Here is a 12,816-nt window from a genome sequence, read left to right on the forward strand (position 1 = left end):
CTGAGGTTGTTCTTGTGGAAGTGGATTCGAAGTAGAAGGTGGCACCGACTGTGGCTCCAGTTCCTCATTGTCATTATCCGCATCCTGACTATCCTCATCCATACCCTCACCACCATCATCCATATCCTGATTACCCTCATCCATATCCTGAATATCCTCATCACTTTCTTGACCCACAAGATTCGACAAGTTCAAGCGGTCCCCATATTTTGACCGGTACCAGTACATATAAGTTTCCAATAGATGTTGTGAAGGCATGGGAAGCTCAGAAAGAACGTAGTGATACCTGTTTGTCCAATGCATAACCCAACTTGAGTGACTCGATGTTGTGGCCCAGTTAAGATTCTTTGAACCAGTCAGGACTTCTCCATGCGCCTTGTCCAGATTCTGCTCCTGCTGAGGTACTCCCTGAACGAAACCGAACTGTCGCCTATACCTATCGGTAGCATGCCACTCGATACATTCAAATGACACAACGAAACAGTAGCGGACCACACAACCGACTGCATATAGATCTCAGCAAGAATTATGTTCGGATCAACGCGATCCACAGCATATGCAACCCACACAAACTGGAAAAAATAAAGGAAACTCATGATTACAATCCAGAATATCAATAACAATAAAAATGCCTCATAAAAATGCCCCAAACTCATAAATCTTTAATTAAAACACACCTGGCCTTCCTGGAGTTCATCAAAGGCCTTCCTAAAGTGAGCTAGATTCAAATATCTATATCGTCGGTCACCACGTTCCCAGTTATGCCACCTAATATCATATATTCAATTAGCTAAACTGAATTTTAAATATAAAGCTACGGGTAGATTGTAACGTAACATTACCTGTTGGCTAATGGAAAACTGTGGGGTTCGCTGGGAAGCGGCGATAGATATGGCAGTCGGATCCAAGCCCAACCGAGCAGAAGTGTTATTGGACCATCTATTTCCTTACAGTTATAACGAGATGCCCTGCATAATCCCCTGTAGAGGTGTGCTAGGCATGCCGAACCCCAACTATAATGTCCAATACTGGCAAAATCACAAAGCAATGGTAGAAACTTCTAGTGCACACCTGCTCCAGATTTATCCCCAAACAAGATCGTCCCGATCAGCAACATAATATGGCACTTCACATACCTCTGTATACTTAATTCATCAGTCAACTGAATGTTTTCTTTTAGATCCTGCAGCCAAGTCAGTTTTATGCAGCATCCTCTACACTCCGACTTACGCGGTGCCACTCCAAATTGATGCAAACATTCTGCCTCCAACGTTGAGAAACTACTCATTGTCATCCCAGTAACTGGAAGACCTTCCGTCGGGAGACCAAGAATTAGAGCCACATCTTCAAGAGTTACGACACACTCACCAATTGGAAGGTGAAACGTATGTGTATCAGGGTGCCACCGTTCTATTAGAGCATTCACGAGTGCTTTCTGATTTTGTACGACACCAATTTGAGATGCATGATAGAATCCAGTAACTCGTAAATAGTCTTCCACCCGATCGTTGTACCGATCCGGCGGAACTGGATGATCATAGGTCAACATTCTTAATTTCTACAAAAAACATAACAAGTTATTAGTCAACTCACAAACTATTGCTAATTTACTACTACAAAGCAAGAATTTTTAAAGTACAGACACTTATTAACAAAATCTTCACAACTAACTCAACAACAAATATTACTTGAAACCAGACATCTGTTATAAATTATTTGACTTAATTTGACTAAAACAAATAATTACTACTTCCAAAATGAATTATTAATAACATTAACTAATACATACAAATACATAGATTCATAATACATACATATACATACATTCCTAATCAAATCTCAATAAAATTAGTAAATTAGAGATGCTGTTTGTTTTTTTATTTACGATATATCAATAATTTTTCTAATATATAACATTATTATTATTTGTTTTATTAATTATCTATTACCTATTACTTAAATAAATTTAAACATATATTTCGAAATTTTAAAAAATATTAATAATTATCGTCAATATCTTTTTAAATTTATTTTCTAATAACAATAATAATTAATTTTTATAACAATGATAATTACAATTAACTACAATAAAGTAACACACTTTTATAAATTAATACTAATAATAACCATTCAGTTCTTATTTATTCCTATGTCCAACTATTCATTGTAGCCACAATAATATTTAATAATATCATTACAATTATAAATAATTAAAAATTTATAAAATATTTCAAAAAAAATTGTATCCAAAAATTAATAACAATTCGGTTTAAATTTTATAATTTATTTTCTAAATATTTTAATATTTCACTTCTTCCGAAATTCTAAAAATTATAAAAAAAATATTAAACAAATTAAAAAAAATATTGCGTTTCTCTTTTAAACTGCAACAACAAGAATGTATATAGCATCATCATTAACACACTAACAATAATAATAATTAACACACTAACAATAATAATTTTTATACAAAAATAGTGAAAAAATTAAAAAAAAAATTAGTCCTAACCATTTTATGTATATTTCTAAGCTCAGATCCTAACAATAATAATAACAACTAAATTTTTAACAATAATAACTATAATTATAAAAATTAAAAAAAAATTTAAACAAACTTACATAATCTGGCAAACTGAGATAGTGCATAATATGAAGTTCAGAACGATCAACATCTTTAATTTTATTTTTTTTGGCATTTTTCTATTCTCTCCACCATGCAAACCCACCAACAGCAGAGAAATGAAGAACAGCAATAAAGGTTTGGGGTTGAAAGTGAAGGCTCAAAGTAAAAACTCGGATGGTGAGAGTTTTTGTTGCATCCAGCAATTTGGTATGTGGGACACCGTCTGAGGAGCAAGGTTTGAGTGCCGCGTGTCCACCATGCATCAACTCGGACCATCCGTTTTCGTTGCAACAACTCAGACCCTCCGTGTTGCTCATTGGGTGTCGCACGGTCCGATTTGCTTTACATCCTGATACCACATCCATGTTCAGCACCCCCTTTCCATAACCCGGTTCAACACAATTCAGAAGTCCATATGAAAATTAAAAAGTGTCACTTAAAAGATTTTAAAAAATGCACTAATTATTATTAAATTAATATTGCGCACAATTTATAAAAGAATGCTCTTGTATTGGTCATAAATAATTTAGTTAAATTTTTTTTTGATAACATCCATTAGACATATTTTTAATTTGTACGTGAATAAAATATGTATTGATACTTCATAATTGTACTCTATATTAATGTTCAATTAATAATATTTTATAAATATAAATGTTTTGAGTTTAGTATAACACGATTATCGTCATTATATAATAAATGTACTGAATATACTGTTTTATCTTTATTCAAAGTAAAAATCAAATAGAAGAGTTTAAAGTCTATAATATTCTTGAACCATAAGAAGGGAAACATGAAAAAAATAAAAATATATATAACTGTAATAATAGCATGTCAATTTTACACTAAATTTTATGTCAAAAGGCTAATAAAAATTTATCGACAACCTAGTATCTTACTAACTTCATTAGAAAAGGAATTGCCATATGATGTTGTGCTCCTTGTTACACATTTCATCTCAAATCTGAAAACAGAGTTATAGATAAATTTGTTATATCTATAGTAAATAGTTATACAAAAATGTAAATCATAACATGCTATTAAAATGAAAATAATATTATTCTTACCTAAATATTATTAAAAACTTCTTTGAACATGACATTTGTTGTTGATGGCTTTAGATTGCCGTCTTCGTCTAGAATTAAAACCCTGAGGCCACTGCGACTCTTAACTCTTGACAAAGCAACATAAAGTTGTCCATGGGTGAACACTGATTTTGGCAAGTAAAGTCCTACATGTGATAATGATTGACCCTAACTCTTGTTAATGGTCATTGCAAAGCATACTGTTAATGGAAATTGTCTCCGTTGAAACTTAAATGGCAACCCTGAATTTGAAGGGATCAAGTTCATTCTTGGAATGTACACTTTATCTCCAATATTTCTACCGGTCACTACCGTCACTCCAATTACGTTGCTGCCAAGTTTGTTAACTATTAATCTTGTCCCGTTGCATAAACCTGAAGTCTGGTCTATGTTTCGCAGTAGTATTACAGCGACTCCTGACTTCAAAGTCAACTTGTGATTGGGTAGTCTTGAACATTTGTATGTCATTTAGGAACTCTGGTGTGAACCACTCTTGTTGTACATCTTCATTCTCATCAGCTTGACATATTGTGTCAGAACTCAAATACTCCTTTTCCATCCATAGAAAGATTGTCAAGACAAAATCGTTTACCTTCTCGACACTCTCAAGCGTAGGTGCAGGAATTGCCCTACTCTGAAAATATCTGTAATCTGACATGTTTTGCAACAAATTTGGATATGAAAAGTCTACCAAATGAAAGAGAGGGTCATCAATAGTTGTAATCAATAGATCATCTAGAATTTCAATTTCTGATTCATCACCAACAACAGAACTAATATTTCCATTTCTAACATCAAGTATCCAATTAGCAAATCTCTTCATTTCACCTTCATCTTGATCTGAAGAAGACATTAGAAGCCTCATGTTTGTATGCAGTTTCAGAACCTTACAAAATGACCACAGATGGGATGAGTTAATAGCTAATGTCAATATATCGTGTCTACTCCCTTTCGGAATCACCGGAAGTATCTGTCTGAAATCACCTCCTAGAACAACAACCTTACCACCAAATGGTTGATGTGTCTTATGTTGATCGGTAACTGACATAAGATCCCTGAGCGTCCGATCAAGTGCTTCAAAGCACATTTTATTGAGCATTGGAGCTTCATTCCAAATTATTAAGCTACTTTGGATGAGCAGCTCAGCCTTCAAACTGTCATGCTTGATATTGCAAGTAGATTCATCAGTAATTGTAATGGGTATTGAAAATCTAGAATGAGCCGTTCTGCCACCACGTAGGAGTAAAGACGCAATTCCACTGGATGCGACATTTAAAACAATCTTTCCTCTAAACCGAATAGCAGAAGAAAGTTCATTCTAAATAAATGTCTTACCATACCTACCATACTGATGAGCGGATAATTTATACGCTTTTTGACATTGTTTTTAGTATGTTTTTAGTAGGATCTAGTTACTTTTAGGGATGTTTTTAATAGATTTTGTGTTAAATTCACATTTCTGGACTTTACTATGAGTCTGTGTGTTTTTCTGTAATTTCAGGTATTTTCTGGCTGAAATTGAGGGACTTGAGCAGAAATCAGATTCAGAGGTTGAAAAAGGACTGCTGATGCTGTTGGATTCTGACCTCCCTGCACTCAAAGTGGATTTTCTGGAGCTACAAAACTCGAAATGGCGTGCTTCTAATTGCGTTGGAAAGTAGACATCCAGGGCTTTCCAGCAATATATAATAGTCCATACTTTGGCCAAGAATAGACGACGTAAACTGGCGTTCAACGCCAGCTTTCTACCCAAATCTGGCGTCCAGCACCAGAAAAGGATCCAAAACCAGAGTTGAACGCCCAAACTGGCACAAAAACTGACGTTCAACTCCACAAATGGCCTCTGCACGTGAAACACTTAAGCTCAGCCCAAACACATACCAAGTGGGCCCCGGAAGTGGATTTATACATCAAATACTTACTCATGTAAACCCTAGTAGCTAGTTTATTATAAATAGGACCTCTTACTATTGTATTAGGCATCGGGGGATTACCTTATGATCCTTTGATCACGTTTTAGGGGGCTGGCCATCTCGGCCATGCCTGGACCTTCACTTATGTATTTTCATACGGTAGAGTTTCTACACTCCATAGATTAAGGTGTGGAGCTCTGCTGTTCCTCAAAGATTAATGCAAAGTACTACTGTTTTCTATTCAATTCTTCTTATTTCTCTTCTAAGATATCCATTCGCACCCAAGAACGTGATGAAGGTGATGATTATGTGTGACGCTCATCATCCTTCTCCCTTATGAACGCGTGCCTGACAAACACTTCTGTTCTACATGAATTAAGCTAGAATGAGTATCTCTTAGATCTCCTAAACAGAATCTTCGTGGCGTAAGCTAGAATGATGGCGGCATTCAAGAGAATCTGGAAAGTCTAAACCTTGTCTGTGGTATTCCGAGTAGGATTCAATGATTGAATGACTGTGACGAGCTTCAAACTCGCGAGTGCTGGGCGTTAGTGACAGACGCAAAAGGAGGGTGAATCCTATTCCAGCATGATCGAGAACCGACAGATGAATAGCCGTGCCGTGACAGGGTGCGTGAGCATATTATTCACTGAGAGGAGGGGATGTAGCCACTGACAACGGTGATGCCCTTGCATACAGCCAGCCATGGAAAGGAGTAAGACTGATTGGATGAAGATAGCAGGAAAGCAGAGGTTCAGAGGAACGAAAAGCATCTCCATTCGCTTATCTGAAATTCCTACCAATGAATTACATAAGTATCTCTATCCCTATTCTATTATTTATTATTCGAAAACTCCATAATTATTTTATATCCGCCTGACTGAGATTTACAAGGTGACCATAGCTTGCTTCATACCAACAATCTCCGTGGGATTCGACCCTTACTCACGTAAGGTATTACTTGGACGACCCAGTGCACTTGCTGGTTAGTTGTATCGAAATTGTGACAATTATGAATTAAGATCAAAGCACCGAGCTTTGGAGCTATTACCAGGATTTGTTCGAGTCTGGAGATCACAATTTCGTGCACCAAGTTTTTGGCGCCGTTGCCGGGGATTGTTTGAGTTTGGACAACTGACGGTTCATCTTGTTGCTCAGATTAGGTAATTTTCTTTTTGTTTTCTTTTCAAAAATTTTTCAAAAATATTTCAAAATTTTCTCACTTGTTTTCGAAAAAAAAAATGTTTTCAAAAATATTATTTTTCTTCAGAATTTTTAAGAATGAATTCTAGTGTTTCATGAAGCATGTTGAAGCCTATCTGGCTGTAAAGCCATACCCAAACTACTTTGGGATTGGCATCCAACCAATCACTCCAGTCCATGTAATTATATGCTAAAGCTTGGCTGGCTATTAAGCCATGCCTGACCCTTTGATTGGAGCTTTAAGACTAACATGGCAAGATTCCTGGAATTCATATTAAAAAGTTTGAAATCCTTATTTTTATTTTTCACAATAATTTTCGAAAAAAAAAATAAATAAATAAAAATACAAAAAATTTAGAAAATCATAAAAATCAAAAATATTTTCTGTTTCTTGTTTGAGTCATATCATAAGTTTGGTGTCACTTGCATATGCATCTTGCATTTTTTCGAAAATATCATGCATTCATAGTGTTCTTCATGATCTTCAAGTTGTTCTTGGTAAGTCTTCTTGTTTGATCTTGATGAATTTTTGTTTTGTGTCTTTTCATGTTTATCATATGCATTCTTGAATTCTTAGTGTCTAAGCATTAAAGAATTCTAAGTTTGGTGTCTTGCATGTTTTCTTTGCATTAAAAATTTTTCAAAAATATGTTCTTGATGTTCATCATGACATTCAAAGTGTTCTTGGTGTTCATCTTGACATTCATAGCATTCTTGCATGCATTCATTGTTTTGATCTAAAAATTTCATGCATTGCATATTTTTCATGTTTTCATAAAAATTCAAAAAATTAAAAAAAATATCTTTCCCTTTTTCTCTCATCAAATTCGAAAATTTGAGTTGACTTTTTCAAAAATTTTTAAAATCAAGTTGTTTCTCATGAGTCAAATCAAATTTTCAATTTGAAAATCTTATCTTTTTCAAAATCTTTTGCAAAAATCAAATCTTTTTCAAAACTCTTAGTTATTTTCGAAAATTAAAAAAATATTTTTCAAAAATCTTTTTCTTATTTTTATACCAAATTTTCGAAAATAACATAAACAATTAATGTTTTGATTCAAAAATTTGAAGTTTGTTACTTGCTTGTTAAGAAAGATTCAAACTTTAAGTTCTAGAATCATATCTTGTGATTTCTTATGAATCAAGTCATTAATTGTGATTTTAAAAATCAAATCTTTTTCAAAACTAATTTCAATCATATCTTTTCAAAAATATCTACTTATCTTATCTTTTTCAAAAATTTGATTTCAAAATATCTTTTCTAACTTCCTAACTTCTTATCTTTTCAAAATTTCTTTCAACTAACTAACTAACTTTTTGTTTGTTTCTTAACTTTTTCAAAACTACCTAACTAACTCTCTCTCTCTAATTTTCGAAAATATCTTCCCTCTTTTTCAAAAATTTCTTTTTAATTAACTAATTAATTTTATTTTTTATTTTTGATTTCAAAAATTTTCGAAAATTACTAACATTTTTCAAAAACCATTTTCGAAAATCACTAACTCTTTTTCAAAAATATTTTCGAAAATTCTCTCTCTCCCATCTTATTCTATTTATTCATTCATATCCTAACATCTCATCTCGCATCTCAACCCTCCTCACAGATGTGTTTCTTCCATTACATTACATTCTTTGTCTCCCCCTCTTTTCTTCCACTCACAAGGGGATCCCTATACTGTGGTATAAAGGACCCATATTATTATTATTATTTTTGTGCGCCCTCTTCTTTGTCATATGAGCAGGAGCAAGGACAAGAACATTCTTGTTGAAGCAGATCCATAACCTGAAAGGACTCTGAAAAAAAAAATTGAGAGAAGCTAAATTACAACAATCCAGAGATACCCTTTCAGAAATTTTTGAACAGGAAAAGGATATGGCAGCCGAAAATAATAATAATGCAAGGAGGATGCTTGGTGACTTTACTGCACCTAATTCCAATTTACATGGAAGAAGCATCTCCATTCCTGCCATTGGAGCAAACAATTTTGAGCTGAAACCTCAATTAGTTTCTCTGATGCAGCAGAACTGCAAGTTTCATGGACTTCCATCTGAAGATCCTTTTCAGTTCTTAACTGAGTTCTTGCAGATATGTGATACTGTTAAGACTAATGGAGTAAATCCTGAAGTCTACAGGCTCATGCTTTTCCCTTTTGCTGTAAGAGACAGAGCTAGATTATGGTTGGATTCTCAACCCAAAGACAGCCTGAACTCTTGGGATAAGCTGGTCACGGCTTTCTTAGCCAAGTACTTTCCTCCTCAAAAGCTGAGCAAGCTTAGAGCTGATGTTCAAACCTTCAGACAGAAAGAAGGTGAATCCCTCTATGAAGCTTGGGAAAGATACAAACAGTTGACCAAAAAGTGTCCTTCTGACATGCTTTCAGAATGGACCATCCTGGATATATTCTATGATGGTTTATCTGAGCTATCAAAGATGTCACTGGACACTTCTGCAGGTGGATCCATTCACCTAAAGAAAACGCCTGCAGAAGCTCAAGAACTCATTGACATGGTTGCTAATAACCAGTTCATGTACACTTCTGAAAGGAATCCTGTGAGTAATGGGACGCCTATGAAGAAGGGAGTTCTTGAAGTTGATACTCTGAATGCCATATTGGCTCAGAATAAAATATTGACTCAGCAAGTCAATATGATCTCTCAGAGTCTGCATGGAATGCAAGCTGCATCCAACAGTACTCAAGAGGCTTCTTATGAAGAAGAAGCTTATGATCCTGAGAACCCTGCAATAGCAGAGGTGAATTATTTAGGTGAACCTTATGGAAACACCTATAACTCATCATGGAGAAATCATCCAAATCTCTCATGGAAGGATCAAAAGCCTCAACAAGGCTTTAATAATGGTGGAAGAAACAGGTTTAGCAATAGCAAGCCTTTCCCATCATCAACTCAGCAACAGACAGAGAACTCTGAACAAAATGCTTCTAATTTAGCAAATCTAGTCTCTGATCTATCTAAGGCCACTGTAAGTTTCATGAATGAAACAAGGTCTTCCATTAGAAATCTGGAAGCACAAGTGGGCCAGCTGAGTAAAAGGATCACTGAAATCCCTCCTAGTACTCTCCCAAGCAATACAGAAGAGAATCCAAAAGGAGAGTGCAAGGCCATTGACATAAGCGCCATGGCCGAACCTGTGAGGAGAGGAGAGGACGTGAATCCCAAGGAGGAAGACCTCCTGGGACGTCCAGTGATCAATAAGGAGCTTCCCTCTGAGGAACCAAAGGACTCTGAGGCTCATCTAGAGACCATAGAGATTCCATTGAACCTCCTTATGCCCTTCATGAGCTCTGATGAGTATTCCTCTTCTGAAGAGAATGAGGATGTTACTGAAGAGCAAACTGCCAAGTTTCTTGGTGCAATCATGAAGTTGAATGCCAAATTATTTGGCATTGATGCTTGGGAAGTTGAACCTCCCTTGTTCATCAATGAACTAAGTGATCTGGATCAACTGACATTGCCTCAGAAGAGACAGGATCCTGGAAAGTTCATAATACCTTGTACCATAGGCACCATGATCTTTAAGGCTCTGTGTGACCTTGATTCAGGAATAAACCTCATGCCCCTCTCTGTAATAGAGAAACTGGGAATCTATGGGGTGCAAGCTGCTAAATTCTCATTAGAGATGGCAGACAGCTCTAGAAAACAGGCTTATGGACAAGTAGAGGACGTGTTAGTAAAGGTTGAAGGCCTTTACATCCCTGCTGATTTCATAGTCCTGGATACTGGAAAGGAAGAGGATGAATCCATCATCCTAGGAAGACCTTTCCTGGCCACAGCAAGAGCTGTGATTGATGTTGACAGAGGTGAAATATTCCTTCAATGGAATGAGAACTCCCTTGTGTTTAAAACTCAAGGATCTCCCTTTGCAACCATGGGGAGGAAGCAGAAAAAGCTTCTCTCCAAGCAGAGTCAACCAGAGCCCCCACAGTCAAACTCTAAGTTTGGTATTGGAGAGTCTCAACAAAGCTCTGCACATCTGTGAGGCTCCATGAGAGCCCACTGTCAAGCTATTGACATTAAAGAAGCGCTTGTTGGGAGGCAACCCAATGTTTATCTAATTCTTATTTTTATTGTTTTTCATGTTTTCTTAGGTTCATGATCATGTGGAGTCACAAAATAAACAAAAAATTCAAAAACGGAATCAAAAACAGCAGAAGAAAAATCACACCCTGGAGGAGCATCTGTCTGGCGTTCAAACGCCAGAACAGAGCATAGTTCTGGCGCTGAACGCCCAGAATGGGAGCATCCTGGCGCTGAACGCCCAGAACAAGCATGGTTCTGGCGTTCAACGCCAGAAATGGCAGCAAATGGGCGTTGAACGCCCAAAATGGGCACCAACCTGGCGCTGAACGCCCAGAGTTGTGTGCAAAGGCATTTTGCATGCCTAAATTGGTGCAGGGATGTAAATGCCTTGACACCTCAAGATCTGTGGATCTCACAGGATCACCTCAGGATCTGTGGACCCCACAGGATCCCCACCTACCTCCACTCACTCTCTTCTCTCTTCTCAATCATCCTCTATTCCCAATAAACACTCTTCCCTATTAACTCTTTACCACTCACATCCAAACACCCACTTTCCTTCAAAATTCAACATCTCTTTCCCACCCAATCCCACCCATATGGCCGAATACACATCTCCCTCCATCTCCTCCATATCTTCTTCTTATTCTTCTATTCTTTCTTCTTTTGCTCGAGGGCGAGCAACATTCTAAGTTTGGTGTGGTAAAAAGCATAGCTTTTTTGTTTTTTCCATAACCATTGATGGCACCTAAGGCCAGAGAAGCCTCTAGAAAGAGGAAAGGGAAGACAAAAGCTTCCATCAAGGGTCTATAGCTCAGTGGTAGAACATTTGACTGCAAATCAAGAGATCCCTGAGATACCTCAGGGGATACATTTTCTTCCACACAATTATTGGAAGCAACTAAGGGTGGAACATCAAGAGCACTCCATCATCCTTCATGAAATCAAAGAAGATCTAAAAGCAATGAAGGAGGAGCAGCAAAGACAAGGAAGAGACATAGAAGAGCTCAAGGACATCACTAAGGTGGACTCATTCCTTGTTCTTACTTTCTCTGTTTTTCATTTTCTATGTTATGTGCTTATCTATGTTTGTGTCTTCATTACATGATCATTAGTAGTAGTAACTATGTCTTAAAGTTATAAATGTCCTATGAATCCATCACCTCTCTTTAAAAAAAAATGTTTTAAATCAAAAGAACAAGAAGTACATGAGTTTTGAATTTATCCTTGAACTTAGTTTAATTATATTGATGTGGTGACAATGCTTCTTGTTTTCTGAATGTATGCTTGAACAGTGCATATGTCTTTTGAAGTTGTTGTTTAAGAATGTTAAATATGTTGGCTCTTGAAAGAATGATGACTAGGAGACATGTTATTTGATAATCTGAAAAATCATAAAAATGATTCTTGAAGCAAGAAAAAGCAGAAAAGAACAAAGCTTGCAGAAAAAAAAAAATAGGCAAAAAAAAATATAGAAAGAAAAAGAAAAAGCAAACAGAAAAAGCCAAAGCTCTTAAAACCAAGAGGCAAGAGCAAAAAGCCAATAACCCTTAAAACCAAAAGGCAAGGGAAATAAAAAGGATCCCAAGGCTTTGAGCATCAGTGGATAGGAGGGCCTAAAGGAATAAAATCCTGGTCTAAGCGGCTAAACCAAGCTGTCCCTAACCATGTGCTTGTGGCGTGTAGGTGTCAAGTGAAAACTTGAGACTGAGCGGTTAAAGTCAAGGTCCAAAGCAAAAAAAAAAAAAAGAGTGTGCTTAAGAACCCTGGACACCTCTAATTGGGGACTTTAGCAAAGCTGAGTCACAATCTGAAAGGGTTCACCCAATTATGTGTCTGTGGCATTTATGTATCCGGTGGTAATACTGGAAAACAAAGTGCTTAGCGCCACGGCCAAGACTCATAAAGAAGCTGTGTTCAAGAATCATCATACTGAACTAAGAGAGTCAATAAC

The 12,816-nt window shown here is 36.3% G+C and overlaps 1 protein-coding gene and 1 non-coding gene across 2 annotated transcripts; both read right to left on the minus strand.

The window, feature by feature from the left end:
• Positions 1 to 4,051: 4,051 nt before the first annotated feature.
• LOC107640371 (uncharacterized) lies at positions 4,052 to 4,795 on the minus strand. Its single transcript, XM_021123671.1, has one exon. It carries the CDS (start codon positions 4,793 to 4,795, stop codon positions 4,052 to 4,054), a length of 744 nt encoding a protein of 247 aa, XP_020979330.1.
• Positions 4,796 to 9,093: 4,298 nt separating this feature from the next.
• On the minus strand, positions 9,094 to 9,201 carry LOC148563609 (small nucleolar RNA R71). The gene has a single exon (XR_015884144.1). It is a non-coding gene; the product is annotated as a small nucleolar RNA R71 (small nucleolar RNA).
• Between the last annotated feature and the right edge of the window lie 3,615 nt (positions 9,202 to 12,816).

Source organism: Arachis ipaensis, chromosome B5, assembly GCF_059453495.1.
Source record: "Arachis ipaensis isolate K30076 ecotype BB chromosome B5, ASM5945349v1, whole genome shotgun sequence".
Classification (NCBI taxonomy): domain Eukaryota; kingdom Viridiplantae; phylum Streptophyta; class Magnoliopsida; order Fabales; family Fabaceae; genus Arachis; species Arachis ipaensis.

Excerpts from the sequence above, each read along its gene's own strand:
- LOC107640371 (XM_021123671.1), bottom strand. The coding sequence starts at position 4,795 with ATGTGCTTTGAAGCACTTGATCGGACGCTCAGGGATCTTATGTCAGTT.